At 38.5% G+C, this 27,426-nt stretch overlaps 1 protein-coding gene across 3 annotated transcripts; it reads left to right on the top strand.

The window, feature by feature from the left end:
- The first annotated feature begins 258 nt into the window (after nucleotides 1-258).
- IREB2 (iron responsive element binding protein 2) lies at nucleotides 259-27,236 on the top strand. 3 transcript variants are annotated; one of them, XM_049813265.1, is made up of 22 exons: nucleotides 259-323; nucleotides 1,816-1,905; nucleotides 5,112-5,277; nucleotides 6,492-6,629; nucleotides 8,657-8,878; nucleotides 10,575-10,644; nucleotides 11,841-12,024; nucleotides 12,538-12,677; nucleotides 13,484-13,655; nucleotides 14,971-15,071; nucleotides 15,536-15,652; nucleotides 16,824-16,983; nucleotides 17,820-17,955; nucleotides 18,690-18,774; nucleotides 19,442-19,598; nucleotides 19,877-20,001; nucleotides 20,295-20,399; nucleotides 20,693-20,835; nucleotides 22,008-22,155; nucleotides 22,244-22,366; nucleotides 23,036-23,221; nucleotides 23,873-27,236. In XM_049813265.1, the coding sequence occupies exons 1-22, from the start codon at nucleotides 305-307 to the stop codon at nucleotides 23,981-23,983; spliced, it is 2,898 nt and encodes a 965-aa protein (XP_049669222.1). In that variant the 5' UTR covers nucleotides 259-304; the 3' UTR covers nucleotides 23,984-27,236. The 3 variants fall into 3 exon arrangements, with proteins under 3 accessions (XP_049669222.1, XP_049669223.1, XP_049669224.1); XM_049813266.1 differs by lacking the exon at nucleotides 259-323 and adding an exon at nucleotides 716-927; XM_049813267.1 differs by lacking the exon at nucleotides 259-323 and adding an exon at nucleotides 1,096-1,114.
- The last annotated feature ends 190 nt before the right edge of the window (nucleotides 27,237-27,426 follow it).

Below are 27,426 nucleotides of genomic sequence, written 5' to 3'. Positions count from 1 at the left end.
ATAAGGCGGCACCCCCCGCTGGGAGCGTCATCGGCTTCACAAGCCTCGCGAGAGCTTAGGCGGCTTCCCCCATCGCTCGGCTACTTCCGCCCTCCCCACGGAAGCCTCGCGAGATCTTGCGGGCGGGGCTGCCCCCCTCCCCCCAGCTCTCGCGAGACTGCGCCCAGCGCCCGCGGAGGCGGGCGCTGGGCGCAGTCTCGCGAGAGCTGGGGGCCGCCCCGCCCGGGCCAGCTTCCCCCCCGCCCCCCCCCCCCCCCCCCGGCCCCCCATTCCCCTCCCCGCAGAGCTAATATGGTCGCCAGCGATGGACCCTGTCAGGCCAGGTCAGTGGGAACGGGTCTTCCGCCTTCCGCGGGGGTTTCCTCCGACCTCGGAGAAGGAGGGGAGTTGCCGAACCGCCGTTACCTCACCCGGTGGGACCCCCCCCCCCCCCCCCCCCGCCCCTGCCGCGGCCTGGACCGTCGCTTCGATTGGGTCGTGCGGCGGCGGAGCGGGGCGACGGCCCGGTCCGGAGGCGGTTGTCGTGAGGCGGCGCGCGGCGCCTCACGTCTCCTCCCGTCTCGGTCTCGTCTTATTCCCGGTGACCGCCGGCGGCTCTTTGTGCGGGAAAGCTGCTCCGGGCCTGCGGCGGGGCGGGAGCGGCCACCCCTTTTCCCCCCCCCCATCGCTCCCCCGCTGCTCCGGGGCACCCGGGGCCCGTTACCGCCCCCGGCGGCGGCTGTCCCCCGCCGAGGGAATCGCTTTGTTCTCAGTGGCGGTGGGGCCGGCTTCGGGACCCGCTCGCCCGGCGGCTGTTCCCTTGGGTGGCTGGTCGCGGGTGTAAGCACGTCCCGCCGGGCCTCCCGTTATTCCCGGTGACGGTTTTTGTCTCTCTGTCGGTTCTCTCCGGCTGAGCGAGGGGTGTCGTGCCCATAAAGGTGTCTGCCCGTAAGTGCTGAGGCCTAAACGGTACTCGGCTTAATTTGAGGGGGGGGGGGGGGGGGGGGGAGGTCATGTTAATTGTTTGGCTGTTCAAGTGACGCAGTTTTTTGTTAGCTGTTGATGATGCGGCGTTTGCTTTGCAGTGAAAGTGTAACTGTAGTGTATTAAGATCAAAGCAAACGGCAAACAAAGGGTAAGTGTTCTGCTGCAGAGCCAACGTTTGGTATTTGCTCACGGGAGCAGCTCGGTGATGTCAGAACTAACACCATTTTCCCCACTGTTTGTAATTAGATTTTATTTTCTTAAACTTTAACTATATGAAGTTTTTTAGGCCTGAGGGAGCGTATCGTTGGCACTGCACCTTTAGTTTGACAGCAGTTGAATTAAAACGTTCTTTTTGTGAACCGCTTTCTCTCTTCCTAAGAAGTTATTTATTCTGTCCACCTAATAGCTGTTATGAGGTTTATTTTTGTCTCTTGTTTGCTTGTCATTAGCCTGGCACTTAGTGCTTTATGTTTTCTACTATATTAAAACCTGTATCTCTTATCTGAGTTGGTGAGGTGCATTTATCCTGTTTTGTAGATGGTAAACCAAGACAATAAAGGTCAAACGTATTCAGGCGTGTGACTATGCCGATTACTTGCGTGACCTGTATATAGCTAGCATTACAGATACTTTTCAAATGCATCATAGTCATGTATCTACATCACCAGGTGTCTCAATCCATTTAGAAACCTTTCCATATTACGATTTCCTTACAGTCCTAGAGGAACGTTATTTTTGGTAAAATCAGAAATAAAAAGCTCTTCTTATGAGTTGTCTATCAGCGCTCAAGCCTTCCATTTTTTTATGGCTGTAACTATTTTTTTGTTGTTTTTTTTTTTTCCCCCCCAGGAAGCCCTTACCAGCCCGTAATTGAAGCATTAGGAAACTATCCACAAAAGAAGTTCTACAATGTCTCAAAGCTTGGAGGCGCCAAGTATGGTAATGATAGTTTTTAGTTGTTTGTAACTGGGATGGTACCAGCAATAAACATGCACCGCTCACACTTTTCCAATCTGTTACTGCCTTATGAAGTTGGTAGGGGGTAATATAATATTTCATGTAGGTTTTTTTCAGTAAGGGAGAAAGTATAGGTGTTGCTGGAGTTGTCAGCAATACTCCAAATCAGAATAATTTCTCTTCTGGAAAAAATGAAGTGACAGAGAACTCCTACATAGTACTTAAAAAATGAATACAGTTTTTACTGTAATTTTGTACTGCTGCTTGGTGTTCTAGTTGCACCTTACCAGCAACTTCAGATAGTGGGTAACTGTTTACTAGAACATAGCTGCTACTGCATTTGCTGCAGAAAGATGAGGCTTTGTGGTGTTCATACAATTGCTTAATCTCAGCATGTCATTAGTGAGTAATATCACACTAGATGGTATGTGCCAAAAAGACTTTTACTGGGTCTCTGGGTCTGGGTGCCTTTTAAAAAACAAAAAGTATGTGCCTATCTGATGGGTGAGGGGAATACATGCAGATGGAGACAGTTATAGATCAGTGTTAGCTGAAATGTGCTTTACTCTTGCACATAATCAAAACATACTTTCATTATTCTCTCCCTTTGCTTTCATGTTAAACTCCTTCCAAAATATTTACCTGACGTGCATATTAAAGGTATTTGGGTTTTTTTCAATTTTGCAATGTCTGAATTACTCTCCTATATTTACAGAATTTGTGATGTGTTTCTTAACTAAAAAATTACCTGTGGATATTTCACTTTAAACCCATATTTGACAGCAGTAATTACTTCCCACTTGTTGGAAGGGAAGAGGGTGTACAATGGCTGCTGAAACTTTTGTGCAACAGCTGTGGGCTCTTGCAAATTTCTATTACTTGTAATAATGACGTTAATCTTTCAGATAAGCGTATAAGAAGGAGGTAGAATGCTTCTGGTTTTGGCTTTGTCCAGGAAGAAGCAGTACCGTGGTAGTAACAAAACCAGTTGGTTTTATGGCAGATTTTTGAAAAGCCTCATGACAGGAGCGGAAATATAAACAGAAGATACTACTTTCTGCTAAGATGTGCCAAAAACCTTGGAGCAGCAGCGGATGTTCCTGAAGATAGTCGGAGAAGGAGTCTAAACAGACTAGACTAAGAGTGTCTTTGCCTTCCAATAGAAACTTCTGTGCAGAAGTTGAAAGCGTCATATTAACTACATATTATCAAGATATTAATTAAAATTTACGCACAGTGCGGGACAGCACTGGTAGCAAATCCAGCACCTGGAATTGCTCATTGCATTTGTTGCTGGAACATTAAGTTTGGGTTTTCCCTGTTTGCCCTCTGCCTTCAGGCTTCTAACTATAATCTGACAATAAGTGCCTGTTTAAATTAATAAGTTTACTAATGTAAATGGTAATTGATTTATTTGCCAATTTGCTAGGCAGAATCTGATTTCCTAGTGTTTAAAATAGTACTCGGTTATGGGGAAAATGGCAGCTAGAAAGAGCTCAGAATGATTTAGGGCAGAGGGGGCATCTGGAGATCTAGTCCAGCCACTTGCTGGGAATAGGGCTAACTTGGAGAGCCTTTCTCAGCTGAGCTTTGCAGCTCTGTGAGGATGGAGATTCCACCACCTCTCTTGATCCTGTGCTTAACCAGCCTCCCTGTGAACTTCTTTTTGCTTGTATCCAGTCACAGTGTCCCTTCCTGCACCTTGTGAGGTTTTTTTTGTCCTTTCACCATGCACTTCTGAGAAGTTAGGCCTCACCTTCTCTGCAGTTCCTATTAGGTTGTGGATGACTACAGTTAGCTCACTTTGCTTACCCTGAGAAGAGAAATCTAACGCAGGTCTCCTGACTGCTCCTGTGTGTTGGGTACAGTGACCCCATAACCATCTTATAAGGCCCTTTGCTGGGTGTGATCTCATTTCTTGAGGTCTCCTGTATCTTGGGAGGCCCAAAACTGCACACAGCGTTGCAGACGTGAGCTTGCTAGTGCCTAATAGAGAGAAGTAGTCGCTTCTCCATAGCTGGTGGCTGCTGAGCAGCCCATTGAGCAGTTAGGTTTATCACTGTAAGGATACACTGCTTATTATTTGTAATCCAAGAAAAAGCAAAACAATTTTCTTCTGGTAACTTGGCTTTTAGATAGTGAGTGGTGGCATTACATCTGATTAGACATGTTTTTGATTACATTCTTGATTATTTTGAGTGACTTTTCTAATTACACAACAATGGTTAATACCTGAGAAAGACACATAATGAGAAAAGAGTAAGCAAATCCTATATTAATAGTTTGTGGACAAACCTCTGGATTAGGTTGAGACCACCAAATTCAACTTTTTTGTTAAAGCCTGAACTTAATTGTTTCGCCCTCTTCTTCCAAATAACTTTTTTTACATTTCTCACTGTTCTCAAAGTCATTTGCTTGCTTGAATGGTGCTGAAAATAATGGGATTTGGGGAGAAATGTGAATTAATCTTGATTATTTTTTTTTGTTGTTTGCAGTGAGTAGTGACATCTGCTTCTTTTTTCTCCTCCCACTTTTCTTTCTCATTTCCAGTTCCCTAATTTTTTTCTTACTGCTTCTAGTCAGTACCTTAATCCAGATCAGTAACAAACTAAAGTTGTATTTAGTGAAATGTCATTCTTCTTTATATTTGATGAAATGTGTTTAATTTTAGGGCATGTGGCAGAGTAGTTTCTGGTCTTCATATCACTGTTTATAAAAAAATAAAATATAGAAAATATGCTGGCATTGGATGCTTTTGATACCTCAAGTAATGAAATGGTGAAATTTACAGTTAAAAGAAATATTTTTGAATGTTCTAACTGTTGTTGCTTTTTACCCACTCTGATAGTAATCCCAGCTCTAGATCCCGTGCATCTCTCTTCTGCCAGCATAGCATACCTTCTTAAATGTCACTGTCTTAACACAATGTGGTCAAGCCATTGGTATCTTCCATTCAAATCCCTTATGATAACTAATCTTCAGCAATGTATGCATTATGCAACTCACTGTTCCATATTGTGTAATGAAGATCAAGCTGTAGGCAACTGGAAAAGCAGGCTCCTGTAGCTCTTATCCTGCCAATCCATAGCGAAGTGGAATTCTTTAGAAATGGGAGATGGTAATTTTTAAAAAACTATTTAACCTGATGGTGTTGCACTACTTAAGTCAGTTACTTTGCTTTACCCTAGATACGCTGCCTTATTCCATACGAGTGTTGTTTGAATCCAGTATCCGTAACTGTGATGGCTTCTTGGTGAAAGAAACAGACGCTATGAACATCTTAGACTGGAAAACAAAACAGAATAATGTTGAAGTGCCCTTCTGTCCTGCCAGAGTTGTTCTTCAAGACTTTACGTAAGTGTGTATGTGTGTGTGCACGTGCCAAAACCACTGAAATAATCTGTGTAAACTCACTGAGTTGTATGTACAATTCTTTGGCTTGAAAATAAATAGCATCTAGCCTTTTGATACTGAATTATCTCTTTTTCTCAATAGAAACTTGTGCACTGCTGCTGCTATCCAGTAAATTCCTCATGATAATTACATGTGATGCAAGGATAAGAGTTGTTCCACAGGGTACCCTGGTTTTAGTGCAGGTTGGCGAGGCTGAAGCTGTTGGCTTACCAGGAACATTTTACAGGATAAGAGCCAAAACACAAATGGAAGTGGTGACATTTTGGCTGTAGCCAGATGGTTGACAGTTCATTGAAATATATAGAATTCTTTCTTGAGATAACTGAAGATTAAATACTGCTTACTCCACAAGTATATGTAATTCAATTGAATCCATGAATAATACATACATTTAAAAAGCAGTCTCCTAGGGTATTAACTTTCTTTGTGATTTGAGTATGGCATAGGTAAAAGGGCAGTCCTTCAGCAATTTGCAAATATTAAATTTAAGCTGTTTTGCTGACTCATTAACTATATATTTATCAAGAAATAAGATAATTAAAAAAGGAATTGTGATATTAATAATAAAAATGAGGTAACTTATGCTTAGCAAGCGAAATCAGGAAGATTTATATAGTACTGTGTTATATAAACATTGTCCTCACCTCAGTTTTTCACTTGAGGTACACATATCTATGTAATGGGAACAAGAATATTTTTGTAAAATGCTCTGAGCTTCAGAAACGGCTGGCTCTGTAAGAAGACTAATAATATAAGCTAAGGTGTTAAAATGTATAGCATGAGCATGGTTTGCATAGCAAGGTTCTATCATAAAGGTAGTAAGTATCTAAAAATGCGTTTTGTAGTAAAGTACCGTAGCACTTCAGAAGCATAGCAAGACAAAAGAGAAATGTAATTCTCTTCTTTGAGATGTTCCTATGTTCTTGTTTGGTAAGTTATCGTCAAACGTGCTGTTGCTTGTTGTGAATGAGGACCAACGTCATTAACTTTTAAAAATGCTTAAATTTCTTTAAAATTTAGAGAATAGAGCAGTCGGGGTTTATTACCTGAAATAGAACTTGGGTAGATGTAGACTTAAAATTAAAAAGAAGCCTGTATATTTTAGTGAGTTGAAGTCCCATGTTATTATACGATTTTGTTTTTCCATCTGTTAGTGGAATTCCAGCAATGGTGGATTTCGCTGCCATGAGGGAAGCTGTGAGAAGTGCTGGAGGAGATCCTGTGAAAGTCAATCCTGCCTGCCCAACTGATCTTACTGTTGACCATTCTCTGCAGATTGATTTCAGCAAATGGTAACGTACCTCATTTTTTTGATGAGCCATACATTTTTGTCTGATACTGAAGTACGGATTCACTCTGGTCTTGGTACTGTCCCATCAAGTCATTTGTCGTGTGTGGATCCCTGAAATTAAACCTGATGGTATTTGAAAGAAGGCTAGATAAAAATGGATAAAATAACACTCTTGAAGGAGAGAAAGTATGGTTGTGAGGGGTTATGGATGAAGTTGACTGACAGCCCAAATTCTGGGCCAGAGATTGCTGAAATAACTGGATCTGTCATGGTTTCCAGAAAATAGTATGTCTTTAGAGAATGAGGCAGAGGGCGTTTGTAATTTTGCTTTGCCCTGTTTTTACTGTTAATGTTAAACAAAACTTTTTTTTTTTAAAGTCACTGCCTTGTCACTGCCAATCGCTTGCAATCCTGCTGGACATATTGAAAGACTGTCATTTCAGCTGATAGATTATGACTTTTTTTTATGGGCCTGGATTTTACAACAGATTAAAAAAAGCTGCATGTATCTGCAGAGAGAGAAGTACTTGTAGGAGTTTGGAAAAGTACTGGGACTGCAAAACTAACAGCATGGTTTTCCTTTTCTGATGGGCAGTATTGTGACGAAAACAACCTGGGGCTGCCTTTTGCTAGAAACATAATACTGCAGAAGAGGAAAAACTCACATTTTATTCAGTGTTCTCTGAAGTAAACAGTAAATAATGCAGCTCCCCTCCACCGTCTCCTCCACCCTCCATCATGGAGCCTTTCAAACTCATGCAGAATTGTGTAAATTGCTCAAGCTCTTTGGAAATTTTAAAAGTTCACAGGGAAAAAAGCCTGCGGTCAAATGGACATGGGTGTACAAGTAATTTTTGTAGACCTTACAAGTACATACAGGATTTCAGTTTGGTTGGTACGAGAAGAGTGAAGAGCAAGAAGCTACAAATCATTTGTTGTGTTGCATATGTGTTGTTTCAGTTCTGTGGTCTGTCCAATCTTGGGTCTGTAGGGACAGCTGGTTCGATTGCAATTAGGCTAGCCTAAAATTATCAGAAAGACCAAGTGTTGGCAAGAGGTCTCAATGTGCTGCTTTGTAATGATAAATCCAGCTTCTGTAGTTTCACTTCTGGAAAGCTTACAGGGTCTCAGCAGCTGCTGGTCTATGATAAGAAACCCTCCGCTGCAGGATGGTTTGTGCTGCTTTTATGTAGCTTCCATCTCCTGCTGATCAGAGCCTTGTGTACCAAGTTGGGATTTAGACAAGGTATCCTCTGAGGCCATGCACTATCCTGCAGTTAGATAACTAAGTATCTTTCTGTGTTACTGAAGTAGAAGAAAGCAGTGGCTTTAATTATGAATCCATGATTTGGTAAATATTGAGAGGTAAAAAAATCATTAATTTTTCACAACAAGCTTTTGCTCTCATGTGAAGACTGAGTATTGTACAAATAGAGGGTAGCATGCTATATGGGCTTTATTTAAAAAAAAAAACAAAAACAAACCACCCTCAACTTTTCTGTCTTACCTCTGACTGCATTGAATAGTGTATCGGATATATCTGAGCCTTTGAGGATTTGTATAAAAAGCCTATTAAAGTTACGTTTCTTTCCTTGAGAAAGCTTTGTCTGTAGTCATTCCTCTGTGGATTTAACAGAACATGTACAGCACTATCTTAAAAAAAGAAACACGTTCAGCAAGTCCACCACTTGGATGAGGCTCTACCCATACCTTCAAAGTTTAAAGCCCTGAGTTTAGCCTTTGCAACACTGTTTATAAAGATTTCTGGTCTGTTGTGAACAAATTGAAGGAGTTTTTTATCTGGTGGTAATCTTTCAGACAATCCAGTTCTGTTCACTTACTTATTACCATGCTATGTTACTTAACTAAGCTTATCCAGTGGTAGTTTACTTTTCAACAGGGTTGTAGTATAATAACTGTTTTTTTCAGATAATCTTTTATAATCTGTTGAAGGGATTGCATAAAACAAACAAAAAAGCCCGAGCAAAATTCCTGATGTCTAAATTATTCTTCTATTTAATGTTACAGTGCAATACAGAATGCTCCAAATCCTGGAGGTGGTGATTCACAGAAGCCGATGGCAAAGCTTTCTCCACTGAAGGCACAGCCTCGGAAGCTACCTTGCAGGGGTCAAACTGCTTGTAAGGGGCCGTGTAGCGCTGGAGATTCGAGTCGCAACTCAGGACAATTTTCTGCGCAGATTGAGAACACACCTATCCTCTGTCCTTTCCATCTTCAGCCGGTGCCCGAGTATGAAAGCTTCCTTTTTTTAAATTAATTGTACATTTCTGTGTTGTTAAGCACTGCCTGTGACAGTTCATAGAGATGTGATTATTTTTTTTTCCTAAACGCCCTTCTATTCTCTTCTTCACATGTGCCATAGACAGGTTTCAGCATCTAGAAGAAGGTCTGATGTAATAGATTTGAATTAGTCTACAATAAATTTTTATTTATTTTTTTTACAAGAAGGACTTTATGAAGCATAGTGCAGATGGCCAACTGTGTGACTCATGGCTGTGATTTTCAAATTAAATTTTGAGACGTCCCTTGTTTCTTTACAAGGACAACAAAGCATAGGAGTAATCGTCTGTATGTTACAAAGTGAACCTCATTGAATAAACCAATGAAGTGTTGTTTTATTTCTAAAAGTAATTTTTAGTTTTTCTGTGAGAACTTTCAGAAGTCTCTGACTCTTAAAGAACAACTAAGAGCTAGCCTATACATCATACCCCAGCTTCTATGGAATCTCACAGTCCATCTGTCACTGAGTTGAATTCAATGAATATCCTGCCTGTATGTAATGGCCCAGGGGAACCTCATCTATCTGCCTTTTCCAGATTTTCAGTATTATTAACAGATCATTGTGTACCATTCCATCTATGACAATTACATGTAATCATCCTTCTCTTTCAGCTGCCACCTCTTTTGTCTGATAGACTGTTCAGATCCCTGTCTTCCTGTGCTGGACAGGTGTAGAATTTAAAAGCTGACCAAATTGGTATCCCACAGTGATATGATGCTGACTGTCTTGGTAATTTTATAGATAGGCAAATATTCCTGCTCTGTACAGGTGTAGGAATGCAGAATTAGTGATGTTTTCAGCAATATTGATGTTTCTGGCAGCAAAACAGCAGTGGTATTTATTAAGCTGCAGTCTGAATGATGACTGTCCCTTGGGGCTTTGCAAAGCAGCATAATTGCTAACCTTCTGACACTGCAGAGAAGAAGGGGAAGGTTCATGATGTAAAATACACCTCTAGAGAATTGAGGACTTCCTTCCTGGTAAAAAGCAAGTGTGTTGTCTTCCTTGTCCACCTTCTCAAAGCAGAGGTTATTCCTCTTAAATTGTGGATTACTCCTTTATAATGAGCATCAGTATCTTAATAAATAACACTTACTAAGAAAAGGTGGTTTGTTTTATGAGATTGTACTGATGAGTACTTTTGAAGAAAAAAACTGTAGGTTGGAGGCAAAAAATACAGCAATGGAAGATTGTTACAATTGCCCTCATGTCCTACTCAGTTGCTAAAGGGCCAGTACTGGACACAGAATGTTTTTATGTGAACTAGTGAATATCTTGGTTCTTTATTGTATTGAATTTTGTGGTGTGCAACCTGTAAGACTACTGATTAGGAAAAAAAACAAAGCTTCTGTAGTACATGCTTAAAGTATTTGTCTTAAAATGAATATTTTTGAGATCGAATGCTTTAGGCAAACTGTTCCTAGAATAAACATGTTCTCAAGCACAACACAGATGAAATTGGTTATTTTTCACTGTTTACAGAAAGCTTGCTGCAAGGAAGGCATTATCTTTGTTCTAATAAACCACTTCAAATTGTGCTGCAGGCTTAAATGAGTCTTTCGTCAAACAAGCAAAAATAACAACTTGTTCTTCTGTTGTTTGAAATTAATTATGACAGTGCTTGTAAACTCCATATCTTTCTAGGCCTGAGACAGTATTGAAAAATCAAGAGATGGAATTTGGCAGAAATAGAGAGAGGCTTCAGTTTTTTAAGGTATGTCTGTGTACCTGTGGGTTTTGTATTGTGTTTTGGTGGTTTTAAGGGCTTGCTCCATTTGTCTACCAGTGTTCAGGTTTAGATAATAAATTAAATGTAATCATTTGGAAATGTCTGAGTCTCAAATATGAATTTAATATGGGAACAGAAAATTGTCTAATAATGTGGTTTGTGACTTTGAATCTAAAAGTTGTGAGGCAGCAGAAGTTCTAAATCTAGGTGTCACTTAAAGGAGAGATAGTTTTTTTTAATTCTAACTTGAAAAAGTTTACACTGTTTGATTTGGTTCTTCTCAGTGTGAAGGTAGTGAACAAAGTAGGTATTTATGAAGCATTAGTCGTCTTAATGAGCTCAGTGCCTTATGTCACAATGAGTTTCTGGATAAAAGGTTCTTTTATCCATACTTCTGTTACAAATCTTACTGAAGCTGGAAATGTTGAACAAAGGCTGGTGTTGAGACATGGCTGCTCTCAAACTAGGCAGCAGTGCCGGTAAACTTGGTTTTAATGGAAGTCTGGTGTGGTGGACATGGGATGCTTTGTTGATAGCCAGGGGTCTGCAGTGTTGGTATTTGATCCTCATCCACTATTGTAACGTTGTTTAGGAATCCAATGCAATTATCTAAAAATCTTTTCATATAGGCAGACTAGGAGTTTCTTAAAGTTGCAAATTAGCTTTTACATTATTAAAGAGGGAAACTGCCAAGCTGAATTTTGTTACGAGTTTCCATGTCAGCTTTTTAAAATCTAGCATCCTGAGTTTGCATGTAGCAAGACACTTTTCTAAATTGCATCTTCAGTCTGTCCAGGAGTGTAAAACAACCTAAATCCTGCTATAAATACAAGTGCTTAGTTTCTGTTGTCTAAATACTAGTCTTAGCTGTGCTTGAAATGAGTTGTGTGAACTGGGAGGTAAGAGATTTATGCAGCTCTGCTTTTGAAAGGTAGGTATGAATTATTGATTCAGCCTTCAGCAGGAATTGAATGAATGGTTTTGTTGATGATTGATTAAGAATGTATAGAATCCAAGGGGATTGCGTACCTCTGACAGGCAAGCAAAAGCCACTTGCGTAAATAGCAAGTACTGTTTCATTGTATGTTAGTTTTGTCTTTTTAGTTACGTTCTACGAATTGAGTCTACCTTTGGAAAAAATGCAACTCTTTTTTTTTTTTCTCATTTTGGAAAAATTACAGTGGAGTTCAAAGGTTTTCAAGAATATTTCTATAATTCCACCTGAGACTGGAATGGCGCACCAAGTTAACTTGGAATATTTGTCGAGAGTTGTTTTTGAAGTTAAAGATTTCCTATATCCAGATAGCGTGGTTGGCACAGATTCTCATATGACCATGGTAAATGGTTTGGGTATCTTGGGCTGGGGTAAGTATGCTAAGAATAACTTGATAGCACTTTGAAAGGCATAGTAAAGCATTACTGAGAAATACTTTCTTCCCACTGGATATTTGTATCTCAAGCATAACAAACTCTGTCTTGAATTATTCTTCAGAATTTTGTTTTGTCAAAAAATAATCTCAACTAATGTTTCTTTCCATCAAAAACCTGCTTTTTGTAATTTAAAGAAAAAATAACCAAAAACCAGTTGATATTCAAGTAAGTGCTGTTTGTACATGCAGTATAAAATTGGTATGAAGATTTCTTTTCTCTTGGAAAGTTAATTTTAGATGTATTTTCTGGTTGACTGTGAAGTCTTGACTTCAGCAGTAGTCTTGCTGCTTTTATTTCTCATGTTCAAATATTTACCAGAGAACTGCATTTCTTGCTGTAGCCTTTAGGCTTAATAGGGAGGCTTTTGTTAGATTGTAGGACCTCAATATATTTAGTGTTGGTTACTTAAACTGATGAAAAGCAACCTAATACTCTGTCTCCTTCCAGGCGTTGGGGGGATTGAAACAGAAGCAGTGATGCTGGGGATGCCAGTTACTCTGACTTTGCCTGAGGTTGTTGGGTGTGAACTGACAGGCGCAGCCAGCCCACTTGCTACTTCCATAGATATTGTTCTAAGCATTACAAAGGTAAGAGTTTGCCTTTTCAAACAAAGCAAAGTTTGTTGCAAATTCTACCAGTGGTGGTTGAGAACTGAATTACATGCTGGGAGTATTTTTAGTACACCTTTAATCATGGCAGTGCAGTAAGATACAAATCATCTCTAACTACTTTTATTTAATAGTCCTCCAAAGTAGCGGGTTTTTTTGCTTTTCCCTCTATAGTGGTTTATTTACAGGCCCTCTTTCACTAAATAATAATAATAAAAAACAAGTATGGGGGCAGGGGAGAGAAGCCCTGTTTTCCATTTTTCCCCTGCCAATAGTATGCAGGCTTTTTCCCTAGCTTAGAAACTTTTTCTGGATACCCTTTCTGTTCTAAAACATTCTTGCAAGATGCAAGGCCTATCTATGGTTGTAAGCTGGTATAACTCAAGAGCATATTTTCTGAAGACAGGGTTTTGCCAGGGTGGCTCAAGCTGTCACTGTTGCAGTAGGTGAGGGAGCTAGCATCAAAGCATTGAAGAGCTGTGATTGCTTGGAAATACATTCTTCTTTCTGGCATGATGCCTTAAAAAGCGTGTATCTGTTCTTGACTAGGAAATCTGAAGAACTCGGTTGCAGATGGAGGTGTGTTTTATTATGTCAACTTCCCATGTAGATTTTTAGAACTCAGTATGTTAATGTAGCTTGGGGTTTTTTTGCAAATGTGGGGCTTAAGGTTTCAGCTTTTTGTTTTAAATGTTCATGCCTCGCTAACTGCAAATTGTTGCAACAAACATTGCTTGCATTGTACCTCTTCACGTAACAACTGTTGTTGTGTGTTCTTAAAACAGCATCTTAGGCAAGCTGATGTCGCTGGAAAATTTGTTGAGTTTTTTGGGAGTGGAGTTTCCCAGCTGTCTGTAGCAGACCGAACCACAATAGCAAATATGTGTCCTGAATATGGTGCTATTCTGAGCTTTTTCCCTGTTGATAATGTGACATTGAAGCACTTAAAGCATACAGGTAAAGATTAAATTAAAGTAGGGATCCATTGTAATAGTGTTTTAGATATATGGCAATAAGTTTTTTGCTTAAAACTCCATAGCTCTTAAACAGTGACTTTCTGCAGAGTTCTGATGTCAATTTAATGCATAAAATTCTGCTGTACAGTAATAGGCTGTGTCATGGGATATACGACTTTTATCCTGTAGAATCTCGTGCATCTGTGTAATACCTGCCACAAAAATTGTACCATACATGTTTACTGTTCGCTGATTTTTTGCGGACGCTTAGTATGTGGCATTCGGGTTTGAGTTTATTGGCATGGCTGTTTTCTTGTGGCCTATTTGGTCTCCTTGTATCCCATGTATTTAAGTGAGGCTGTAGTTTTTGTATGCATGACACTGGCATGTGGATAGCTGACTTGCACTTGAGGTTTGTGTCCAGTCTGGTTCATTTGTCTAGTACCTTATTTACTAACATCGTGTTATTTTTCAACATCCAGAGTTCTTGTTTTTGAAAGGATGTGTAAACCATTAAAAGAAAAGTATTAAGAAGATTGTCACTTGTATTTTGAAAAGTGTATGGAACTTCTTGATATGAAATGAATCCCTTAACCATCTGTAGATTCCCTACATTATAGGAATAATCATAAAATTACTAGAAATAAGTGAAACTGCAAAACAAATCACGTGTTTCTGATTCTTTTCACAACTGTTTTTTTCCTTTGAAGAACATTATTTCACTGACATTTCAAGCTAAACTAGAAGGATGTCAATTCCTTATCAAGATACTGCAAATAGAGAAAGCCACAGGGTAACATATCAAAAAAAGATCATTCACATTAGTAAGCCTTTCTGAAACTGAAATCCGTCACTTTTAAATACGAGTTAGAGATTTTTAATTTAATAGCAAACGTGTTTTGCCTGGTCAGTTCAGAGCAAATGAAACATTTTCTAACAGCAGCCAGTAATATTGGCTGTTATCAACTAAGCACATGATCTGTATTAAATAGGTAAATATTAATAGCAAAAAGCTTTATGAACTTCAGGGACAAATCTGTAAATTTAGAGTTAAAACTGCTAAAGTTGAAACAGCTTATTTTGTTTCTTGATATAAGAAGAAAAGTTAACTTTAAAAAAAAATAAATTAAAAAGTATTCTAATTTGTGTATCATTCCTGAATAGCTCATAGAGGCCGGGGTATGGAAGTGGTATGCCTTGGAAAAAAGTACTTTGGATGATATGCTTAAAACAGTCTTCATTTCTGTGAATTGTGTGTTTTGTTTTATTTGGTTTTTTAATGTGACTTTTCTCGTGTTTGAAATAACCTTCCTAAGGTTTTGACAAGGCCAAGCTTGAGGTCATGGAAGCATATCTTAAAGCTGTGAAGTTATTTAGAAATGATGAGAGTTCTTCCAGAGAACCTGAATATTCCCAGGTATGCTTGAAATGACTTGTTTCTGTATGTTTGGTTCTCATAATAACTACTGCTCATTTAACAATTTTATCTCCTGCTGTAATTTTCATTGCTTTAATAAAGGTTGCATTTATTAACTCAAAATTTTGAGAAGCAGAGTATGGTTGCAGAATATAGAGAGGGTAGGGGAAAGAAGGGAAGTACAATTATGTTCATGTCAACTAACAGATACTGAATTCCTATCACTCCTGGTTGATCAGGTAAGTCTTACGGATGGTAGAAAAGTTAGGGGTAGTGTTCAAACACTTGGAATAAGATGAATAGCCTTTTACAGTGGGTGGTCTTTAAAACTCTGGGCTTCCATTTTCATGTCTTGGAGCACTCAAATTTAAACAAAAGAGGTCCCGTATGTCTCGAGTATATTCGATGTGATGTTGGGCTGGGATTGGTAATGCATGCCTTTTCTCTGTTTCTTGTTTTTTTAGGTAGTGCAAATTAGTCTAAGTTCTATAATTCCATATGTCAGTGGCCCCAAGAGGTCCCAAGATAGAGTGGCTGTTAATAACATGAAAAGTGACTTCCAAGCCTGCTTAAATGAAAAGGTTTGTACAACTGATGTACTCTTCAAAAGGTACTTCCTATAATCTACACAAATAAATTTTATGTCACTTATTCCTTGCATACCTGCTGAGCCCTCCTTATTAGCAGCTTATCCAATTATATTCTTGTGTCCTGAGGATAGTAGCTGGTAAATCATAGGTGTGTTTTTCAGGAACAGAACCTACAGAAATCCTTAATTTCACAGTTTAGATAGCTAGGGAGGAAAAACTTCAAGTTAAATAATAAATAGCGTAAGCCTGGGAAACATTTTTGAATTTTCAGAGTTTTTTTAAACAGCTGCATTTTACTTAATTTCCAAAACAGAATTACCATAAGAAAAGGAAATTCATCATATCTTGAAGGAGATGCAGGAAGACTTCCAAGATTTGTAGCTAATCAGTGTTCTGGGTTCTTAATTTAGCAAGTGATTTTTGCTTGCAGCATTACTTGACTTCACAGAGGAAATGTTTTTACTCTGAAGGTGATATTTTTGGTTAGGAATATGCATAGGTATCTAAGAACACAGGTAACACAGGAATGCATCTTCATTTTTAGTGTTTCTCGTTGAAGACTGGCAGCAGTATTAGAAACATATACACTTACTCTGTAAAAATTCTTTCTGTTGGTTTTATCATTTCTGGCTTGTGATGAGGTGTATAATACAGAATGATCAGTTGTGCTGGAGAGAGAAATCATAACTTGATTGTGGATCACAGAATGGTTGAGGTTGAAAGGGACCTCTGGAGGATGTCTGAGTGCTGAAGAGCTGGAGGGTGTGAAATGTTAATCGACCTAGTCTGCTTTTAGTTATCATCCTCTTCCAATTAACATCTTGGGCATGCTTCTGGTTCAGAAACAAGTATTGTACAGAGTTAGACACATAGTCATAAGGGATTGCGCTTTCATGTATAGCAGGAAATGAGTGTGGGATCAACTGTGCTTTGACTGGCATTTGTTCACAATTGTTGCAAAGTTAAAGCAATGATGAAGAAAGAAGGATGAGACGAGACCACTGTATACCTGGAGAGAGGCATGAACTGAGGGCTGCTTTTAAAATCTGTTTAAGGAATGGGACAACTGAGGATTATTTTAAAATGAGGGTTCACTTGGTCTTGCTGTAATGTCATACTTTCTGTACTATAATAACTGCTAACATGTATTTTTGTCATCTAGTCTGGTGTTAAAGGGTTTCAGATTGCAGTTGAGAAACAGAATGACATTGTACCTGTTCAGTATGAAGGAAATGAATACAAGCTATCTCATGGCTGCATTGTCATTGCTGCAGTTATCAGCTGTACAAATAATTGTAATCCATCTGTCATGCTTGCTGCAGGTATGTTGTGACTAGTGACAACTAACTTGATCTTAATGGTGCTCCCGTGTTTACACAGCCTTTACCTTCACTTTTGTAGGTTCTCTGTAATAACTTGACCTAAAGGTTTGAAACTGTAAACTTTTAGCCTTAAACTTCTTGTGTGTTCTGGAGGTTATATAATGAAAGTTACCTTTCAGTAATACAATCTCAAAATTTGTGTCATAAAGCAGTATTAATGATAGTAATTACAAAATACTTCAACAGGTAACCAGTTTTAGGGCTCTTTTCAAATGGGTGCACATAGCAACATGATGCAGGAGGTGGGCTTTAGCTTTGACTCCATCCTGGATGATGGTAGTTAACTTACAGAGTCTGGAAAGAAAATCCATATTTGCTGAACAGTTGTGCTGTGCTTTAGTCACTAGTTAAGGAGTATGTGCTGTACTTTCACAAGCTGCATACAATTTTCCCAGAACAGCTAATCCTCTGTTAGACCTTGCTTTCTTCTTTTGAGGTCCTCTGTGGCCAAGGCAAGCTTCCCTTTAAGGCTGTGTGGCCTGTATCGGAAGAAGAATAAATGGATTTGCATTGTCAGCTAGAACATGGGGAAGAGATTTTTGTTATAGAAAATGGGCATCTACATTGTAGGAATGGGAACAAAAACCTGAATGATACTGTTATGAGTTAAGAAATTTTATTCAGGCAAGTAGTTGCTTTAATAATTTAATAAACTGAAGGTCTACTAATCCTTTGGGAGTTTTTATGCTTAATTTAACTAAGGTAGCATCACGTAGACATTCTTTTAAGGGATATACAAAACATAAGATGTCTTTTTTTTTTTTTTTTTTTGGTAGGACTCCTGGCCAAAAAAGCTGTTGAAGCTGGCCTAGTGGTTAAGCCCTACATAAGAACAAGTTTATCACCAGGCAGTGGAATGGTTACACATTACCTCAGTTCCAGTGGAGTATTACCATACCTCAGTAAGCTTGGGTAAGTTGTCACTCCTACTTCATTTGTCATTTTAGGTCACAGGGTCATAGTACACAGGGGTTTTATACAGGTTGATAAATATGGCTGCTGTTCATTTTGGGCTGGCTAATTCTTAACTTACTGGATTGTTATTTTAACTGCTTGTTGACTTGAAGTTCTTTTTACTCCATTTTATTCACACCTTACAATATACTGTGTTAGATCACTACCTCATCTGAGCTCTGTTTTTTCAGTGGCCATGTGCTTAATTGTAAGTGTCTTCCAGGACAGGATGCGCTTGTTTATATGTTTTAAAAGTGGAAGCTGGATGTAAATTTGTAAATCAGGGCAGTCTGTATTAGTCTTTACTTAACATTGCTACTGTCACGGATTGTTTAGCATGTTTCTTGTTGCTCTGTAGCAATAACAATTAGATTATATTCATAATTCTGTAACAGTGCCCAGCTGTGCTCTGTGAGGAAGGTTACTGCCTTTTCTTTGCCATTACTTATGGAACTAACAACATCTTGAGATAGTTTATTTGATTTATCTTGATGGATTACAAAAATGTTACCTTGTATCTTCCTGTTTGCATCAGTAAGTAGTGTCTGCTGTTCACTTCCTAAAAGTTTAATTGTCAAAGGGAAAAAAAAAAAAATCTTCTTAGTGATTGCTAATAAAAGAAAAAGCTGTTTTGCTAACAAATTGCTTGTAATCATTTAATGTGTTATGTGATTGTTTCTTTTCCAATGTAGGTTTGAGGTTGTCGGTTATGGGTGTTCAACCTGTGTTGGAAACACTGCCCCCTTGCCAGAAGCCATCAGGAATGCAATAAAACAGGTAAAGCTCTAAGGCTTGATGAAAACAGAAATATGGTTCTCGCCCAGTTAAGTGATCAAGAAATACAGTAATCCATGCAAATTACACTTTCTTGTTGGTTTGGACTCTGCACAACCTTTTTGCACATCTGCATGTCAGAGGGAGACCATGGTAATTCATTGCTATGTAAAATAAATGTAATAAATAATATTTGTAGCATCAGATATAAATTGCAAGATAAATACATAGGATCTAATCTTAGGGAGGATGCAATGTGTAGATTTTGTAAATTGCAAGATAAATATATAGGATCTAATCTTAGGGAGGATGCAATGTGTAGATTTTGTATCAAATGAAGAGGAGGGTTTTTAAGAGCTATATGGTTGGTTGATTTTAACCAGCAGTGTCTAAACAGCCCCAGCATTTTTCTCCTGTGAAGCAGAAGAAAAATACAACAAATAAAAAGCAGGAGAGGAGTTCACTGAAGTGACTGGAGAACACATCAGAGGGTCAAGAGTGAAAAGGAGGAAGGGTGGTGGGAGAGAGCAAAATGCCTTTAAATTGAAGTTCAAGAATAAATATTTGAAGTGCAATGTTAAAATAACATCTGACTTAGTCAACAAAAAATAGCACAAGCTGTTGAAGTACCACAGAGTCCCAGAAAAATACATATGTGTCTGCCTTTCAGGGTGATATAATTGCCTGTGGAGTATTGTCCGGAACAAAGAACTTTGAAGGACGTCTCTGTGACTGTGTCCGTGCCAACTACCTTGCTTCTCCACCGCTAGTAGTTGCTTATGCTATTGCAGGCACTGTTAGAATAGACTTTGAAACTGAACCTTTGGGTAAGTATTTCCTTATGTCTTCAATTTTGGCATCTAATGCATACGTAGAAGAGGTTTCTTCACATGCATTTCAGCATACAAAACTGGTATATTTGAAGAGAAAGCCCAGTCATATCTGATGTTGCTTGTAGCTAAAGCAAAGCATCTGCTTAACTGATGAAATTCTTTGCATATTTCATGCCATCTGTGAAGACCTGAATATATACGTATTTATCTTTTAATATGAAGTCTTATATTCTATTCTTCAAAATTACTGTTCTGTTTAAAATCATACTCAGGCACTGGTTTTAATGGCAAAAGTATTTACTTACGAGATATTTGGCCCACCCGAAAAGAACTTCACACAGTGGAGGAAGAGTGTGTGATATCGTCCATGTTTAAGGAATTGAAAGAAAAAATGGAGGTAAGAATGGTCTCTTGTTCTACATGACTTAAAGATTGCATTTCATTGTAGCTTTATCAGATCTTCCAGTTGAACATGATTTGGTTTGTCAGTTATTTCCATTAATGTAAAGGGGGACTTAACTGAGCTAGATACTTGTATTAAATAGTGATTCTTAAGTAATATCCAGTGAGGTAACTTGCAGTATATAATAGAAATTACAAAGATGATCACCAGTAAGTCTTTGGTTTAAGAATGTAAAAGGATCGTAGACCAATTTCTCTGTTCTTTTTGATTAATTTTCTTTTTTGTAGAAAGGAAACAAACGATGGAATTTACTGGAAGCACCTGAGTCAACTTTATTTCCCTGGGATTTAAAATCTACTTACATCAGATGTCCTTCCTTTTTTGATAAACTTGTAAGTACATTGGATCTATCCACCAGATTATACGCATTCCATTTAAGTAGAGAAAGAGCTATTCCAGTAAAGCTTTGATGTTTAAGTAACAAATTTGATTATCACTAATATTTCTCAGTCTTTTAAGTACTGTTTGTTTCTCTGGAATGTATGGAGCCTGTACATCAGTGTGCCTTCATATATTGCGGATATGTTTTATGTCTGTAAGGATCTTGGAAGAAAAATGTGTTTCTTCTTTTTGTTGTTGCTGTTGTTGGTGTCATTCCCCCCACCGTTGCTCTCTTCCCTTTTAGGCCAAAGAACCGGTTTCACCACAACCGATTGAAAATGCCCATGTCTTGCTCTATTTGGGAGATTCTGTAACTACAGATCACATATCCCCTGCTGGAAGCATTGCAAGGAGTAGTGCTGCTGCTAAGTATCTGACCAACAAAGGGTAAGGACTTTTCATGTTAAACAGCTCTAACTGTATCAGAGGACTGCTTTGCATGCTGAATAACTGATGAGCACTGTTGCTTTCCTTTATAAATGCCTGTCTGCATGAAGTGGAGATTATACATGGTTAAGCAAAGTAGTAACTGTTACTGGTGTTTGTAAGTAATCACCTGTCTTGCAATCCCAGTAATCACCCTTCCTGCAGTCTCTTAAGCTTACAACAAACAGCTGAGATGTACTCTTAAAGAACTCATTCTCATAGCTGTTGTTACAGTAATGTCTGCTGCCAAATGCATGCCAAAGCAAAAATAATTTACTAAAAATCAGGTGACTGATCTCCTGTTAATGTAAGCTTAGTCACTGTTACAGTCATCGGCTTCAAGAACAGTCAAATAGATGCACAGAACAGATCAGAAGCTCTAGAAATATATATAGTTTAAAAAAAAATGAAGCCAGTTTTATAAATTAGTGTGATTGGTGCTCTAACTTACCTCTGCATCAGTGAGCATCGTGCAGCAGTAGTGGGTGCCTGTCACCTCCTGCTGAAGTTCTGAAAAGACACAGAACACAATGCGGTGCTGAGCTATTCAGTGTCATACCTCTGCTGAATATTTTGGAAATTATATTGTTGCGTTGTATTCCAAAGGTATATTATTATTACAGTATCGGTGAAGCACGACAAAATAATAGCTTGTGGTGTGGAGTCTTCTTTCAAACTATTGCATTCAGTCTGAAAGAGTAGTATTATGAGAAGGAAAGAATTAATGGGCCTTTAATCCCAGGATGGTGGTTTGATTTATGAGTAAAGCTCTCATTTTGGTACAACACTTGTTAATAAATATGCTGGTAGAGGTTAAGAGGATTATTAAACAGGCTTGTTTCCTATAACAGTCTCCCCGTAATTCTTCTGTAAGTCCCATACTGCTCATAGCACTTTATTATAAAGTCACAGAAAATGAATTCAAAATGGCAGCTTTCCTTGTGAATAATCTAGCAATGATTTAGACATTTTGTTCATGGTTTATAATAATTACATTTGTTGGATGAATAGTTCTTCACATCTTACACTGAAAATTTAGAGATGCTGCAATAATTACAGAAATCATAACACCATTTTAAACCAGGTAACCTTTAAAATAACTGATGCCCTCTTAAATATTCCTTTTATTCTAGACTCACACCTCGTGAATTCAACTCTTACGGAGCTCGAAGAGGTAATGATGCTGTGATGACAAGAGGTACCTTTGCAAATATCAAGCTTCTGAATAAGTTCATAGGAAAACCAGCTCCTAAGACAATTCACTTCCCATCAGGACAAACGGTAAAAATATATTCGTTTGCATAGCTACTCTGAAATTGTGATGCCGATTTACAACTTGCTCAAACTATTTCACTTTGTTACTCCACAGCTAGATGTGTTTGAAGCAGCGGAGTTATACCAGAAAGAAGGCATCCCTGTAATTATTCTAGCAGGAAAGAAGTATGGACTGGGTAGCTCAAGAGACTGGGCTGCAAAAGGGCCTTTTTTACTGGTACTGCTGGTTTGTTTGGTTTTGGGGTGTGTTTTTGGGGTTTTTTTGGAAATACCTAAAACCACATTTGTTTAGTTTGGGGCATGAATGTGTTTAGAAACTGTCCTCAATCTTGAATATAATACCATGTTTTGTTTTTAAAGACTTCTTAATAGGCTGTGCTACAGTCTTCGTAGAAGAGAATCACTAATCAGGATAAATCTGAATTTCCTAATTATGTCACTTACCATCTTAGACTCCAGACTTTGAGATAAATTAGAGATTTATCTAGTGCTGACCTGTTTGCTCTCCATGGGGTATTAAGTATCTACCTACTGGAGACTAATTTCCACTAACATGCAGAATATCTTCTGGGTCAGCCATTTATTCATGTGGAGTAATGGAAGCAACTGCATTTGGTCTGGGATTTTCTGCCTGCTAACTACAGCACGGTCACTGTCTGTTATAAAACTCCATTTCATACTGTATGGGCCAGATCTGGCTTATTTACTTTCATCTAGCTGTAAAGCTAAAAGATGTTACCTACTTACTTACAGGACTCATACAAAAGCGCTCTCTTTACTCTTCAGTTTGAAGTGCAAGATTTCGGACATAATATGTATTTGAAGCTTACTTTTGCATTTCACTTGACTACTGTACTGAAATACAAAATCACTTGTATTTTTGCAGGGTGTTAAAGCTGTCCTAGCTGAAAGCTATGAGAAGGTTCATAAAAGTCAGTTGATTGGAATTGGCATAGCTCCACTTCAGTTTCTTCCTGGGGAAAATCCAAGTACTTTGGGCCTCACTGGGAGAGAGCAATTTTCTGTATTGTTCCCTCCAGAGCTGTCGCCTGGAATGACTTTGGATGTTAAGGTATCCTTGCAATATTTTGTTTAATTTCTTTGTTGAATGTACTGACGATTGAAAGCATAGAAAGAAAAGTTAATCTTGGTGATTGAAAGCACCAAAAACCAAAACTTAATTCTCTTTGAAAGTAAGCTTGTAGTCTTGCCTGATGTTTGTCCTGACTATTGAAGTTTCCCAAAGTACATATACACGTATGTTTTTTCTATGTAACTTCTTATGCGACCTCAAATTCTTGGTTGTTCTTTTGGGCATTGTTTCCCCCCCTCGTGGTACTGTATTAGGGTAGAATTGTCTCGTCTCTCATTCAGGCTCTTTTAAAGACGAGGGTGCAACTGTTTGTTTGAGAGAGGCTTCAGCTTTCTATTCTGTGTAAAGGAACCATATGCCCATAATAACACACACTGCACTCTCTTAGGGAAATGGCTTTTTCTTTGTTAATCAATAGGTACGTAGCATGCTCCCAGCTGGATCTAAACTGTGCAGTAAAATAAGCCTTCGTTCTGTTCTCCGCAGTGTCTCGGATCTGCAGTGGCGGATAAGTGGGTTGAATTTGCTTGTGTTCAACAAACTTAGGGTTAGAATGTTAACGGAGAATAAGCAGGGGGAAGTGAAAGCAAAACTCTTAATTGGTCTCTCTTTTTTGCTTTTGTTTTGAAGACAAGCACTGGAAAAGTATTCAGCGTGATTGCCTTGTTTGAAAACGACATGGAGATAACTTTATACAAATACGGTGGAAGTCTAAACTTTGTGGCTCGAAGATTCTTATAGTAGCTACTGACTATATGGGTACCTTGCATAACTGGTAATTCTGAAAATGCCTTGTGTGAACCCAGGAATCTGTACTGTGGAACTGCAAACAGTCCTAGTGTGCTCAAAGTTACTTCGTCCATGGATGTAAAAGATTGTGAATCATTGTAACTGCAACAAGATCCTTCCTGATTTTAAATAATATTCTAATGGTGCTATTAAACATTGCTAAAATCAACATGTGTATTGTGGCAGAGAGCTGTAAGTATGGAGGGGATGTTTTATCAGACCATTTTGTAAATAAACTATGCGAAATCTGAAACTGATTGTGCTGAAGATTATTATGTAAGAAGATTTTCTGCAGTTATTTCCACTCAGTTTTTGCACCTGTAAATCTGTGTACTGCTGTTTGTTGGTTTAAGGGTAGCAGATGGTATGGAATGTTAAAGGCCAAACAGATTTTATTTTTTTTTAACTTTTTTCATCCAGAGTTTAAAACAGATATTCAGTTTTTAATTTCTTGCTTTTTAGGTTATGGGCTGAACAAAAAGCAGTCGACATGAGGCCCATGGTATCCTGTATCACAGATCATTACTTTCTTTACCTTTATTATGGGATTATATTTCATCTGGATCCAGATTTAAAACTGCTCATGCTATGAAACGTTGTGTGCTTAGAAGTATGGGAAACACCTCTGCATTTAAAAAAATGCTCGCAACTATTTTGTTCATGCAGGTTAAGTGCAGCACCCCAGCTTCTTGGCAAGCTGCAGTGTCCTTTGAAGTTTATCATAGCTACTTCAAGGAATGCAGTTTGTCATTTATGACATCAGTTTTTACTGTACCGTCTGTGATATCATTAGACAAAGTACCTCCCCTTAGTATTTTAATCTTTGAACATCTTTAAAAACATTTATTAGGACTGTTTAAATTCCTCTGCTTTAAATACAGCCTGTGTCTCATAAGTTATACTTACTTGTCAAATATTAAATATCTGAGGTAGCTGTACTGCCCTTTAACACTTTCTAATATGCTGTTAGTTTACAGCTCTTCCAAACAAGCACCATGTTCCCCTGCTGAAGATCCTAGAATATTGAAAAAAATCTGTCTCTTAAGCCACTGCAACTTCTACAAATTTAATTGTCAGCACATTGATGGTAAAAACCCTGTTCCATATTTAATATTAACAGAAGATGCACCGTTTCTGCCAAAATGCTTGTTTTACCACTTAACTAAGCATTGATAGCTTCTAACCTGTGCAAGTGAGTCCTCAGCTTCAAGATGCTATTTCTGCGCTCCTGTATCTTGCAAAGCTTCATAATACTGCTTACGGTTTACATAGAGATTAATTTCTTTTGGAGAACAAAACTGCAATAACTTGCCTATAAATTGTCAAGATTTTGCTTTAAGATTTTTTGCTCTTGATAAACATTGTCTTAAATATCAAAACTTTCAAGAGGACTATATTAGCTTTACTACATGTGCTTGCGATTTATAACCAGACACTAAGCTAGTTGACTTGCAAGCTAACAGATGGACCATGCAAATCTTTAAATAGTATGTTTCTGACATTCCTGAGAAAAAAGCGCAAAAACAAAACAAACCCTGGCATAATTATATCATTACAATATATTACTTTTTTGACAGTTCAAATGCCAAATTAATTTGACTTCACTGCCATAACTTTGATACACCTTTTTTATTTTATTGGACGAAGTTCCCTAAAGTTTGAAATTCTGTATAATCTGTTTCTATATTTGACTAGTTTTGCTGTGGTTTTCTTTTAGTCAAGATAGAAACCATGCTGGTGACTCCTACCACTGATATGGGTGATAAATCAATGCATTCTTGAATACTACATTCATTTGAATGCTGAATGAGTTTCTTTTCTGTGGTACACTTTTGTGAATTTTACCCAGAGTTATTGATCTTATTTCTTATACAACAGTGTCTAATACTGGTTTTTTTCCTAGCTCAAAGGTATATTCTTGATTTAGTTCAAGAAAATGCATGTTCATGATTGGGGAGCAAATAGGAACTTAGTGCTGGCGCGTAATGATGCCTCATGCAGATGATAAATAAAAACACAACTACAAGCCTATTTAAAACTTGTGTAACTGCTAATGCTTGAACAGAACACAGCCTCCCACCCTCTCTAGTGCAGTAACATGCTCCTTGCTTCAGAAGGAGACAGTGATCCAAGCCATGTGAAGAAAACCAGTATTGTGAAGTTAAGTGCAATTTCAAGGGATGTGACTTATCTGCAAGTTGTCACCAATGAAGCTAGTCATCTCTCTTAGGAGACATGATGGATTTCATTACCATAGCAACTACTTTAAATCTGCTGCACTCCTATGTCTTAATGAAAGACAGCTTTTGAGCTGTGCTTTGGCACAGTTGCTGTTCAACTTCAGGCTCCTGCTGTTGCTGCTGCAGTGAGTCCAGCCCCAAATATGCCGAAGTCAATAATAGCATCTTTGTGAGTTGTGCAGACTGACTCCTACCCTTAAGATCTGTCCGCCTGAAGTGTAGTGGGTGCTGCGAGGAACAGCACTGCTTATGTACCCATCTCCTGCTTCTCACGTGGTAGCGAGCTGCCGGTGAAGATAACACTTGCCTGATTATCCATGGTCATGTGCCTGTCCCCTCTCCTTGTGCAGCAGCGAATGTTGTAAAGTCCAGTTCAACAGCCCAGCAGCAAAGGGAAGACGTTTAACTTTGGACACGCTGCTAGGATCCTATGAGCTTTAGATGAGGAAGAGTGACATCTGCTTTCTGGCAGCAGCAGGGTGCGGTACGGTCAGAGGATTGCTGTGATCACACGCAAACAAACATGGTTCAACTAGACCTCTTTATAGTATCTTAAAGCATAGGAGGATATGTACCTTTTTGAAGAAGTGACTCAGTGTGTTAGATGTATTTAACCTAGACTTCTCTCTCCATTTTTATTTGGGGGAAGAATCTGTTCCAATTTTTCTAAATGTTTTCTCTCCTTGCACCCCTCTTCCTCCCTCCCCCTCCCAAACTACAAAGCTTTGAGATAGTGTTGATGTTTATACATTTTACACCTAAGTATGAGGACATGAAATTGTGTATATTAATCATATTTAAGCAATTGCAAATCAATGTCTGCTGTTTAAAGCCAACAGAACAGTGTAAGTTTTAAGTTCAGTAAGTATTGTATAGATATATCTTAAGTTCAGCTGATGACAATTGTGCATAAAATGTTACTGATGCTGTAAATTATTTTTAATAAAGAAAATTATATCACAGTTCTTGTATGTTACCATCTATTTTGAATACATAGTATGGAATACACTTAAAATGGTACAGTAAGTATGTATGAAAAGGCGGGGTGAATAAGGAAAAGGGTACAATTATGCATGTTTTCTTTCCTCATTAGGAGTGTCTCACATGTTTTGGGCTTCCAGAGCATGTTTAGTTGGTGTAGAAAGAGGTTTTCTG

This window comes from Accipiter gentilis, chromosome 10, assembly GCF_929443795.1.
Source record: "Accipiter gentilis chromosome 10, bAccGen1.1, whole genome shotgun sequence".
NCBI classification, from domain to species: Eukaryota; Metazoa; Chordata; class Aves; order Accipitriformes; family Accipitridae; genus Astur; species Astur gentilis.
Note: the sequence above shows the minus strand (reverse complement) of the source record. Positions and strands in the feature narration are given on the sequence as shown.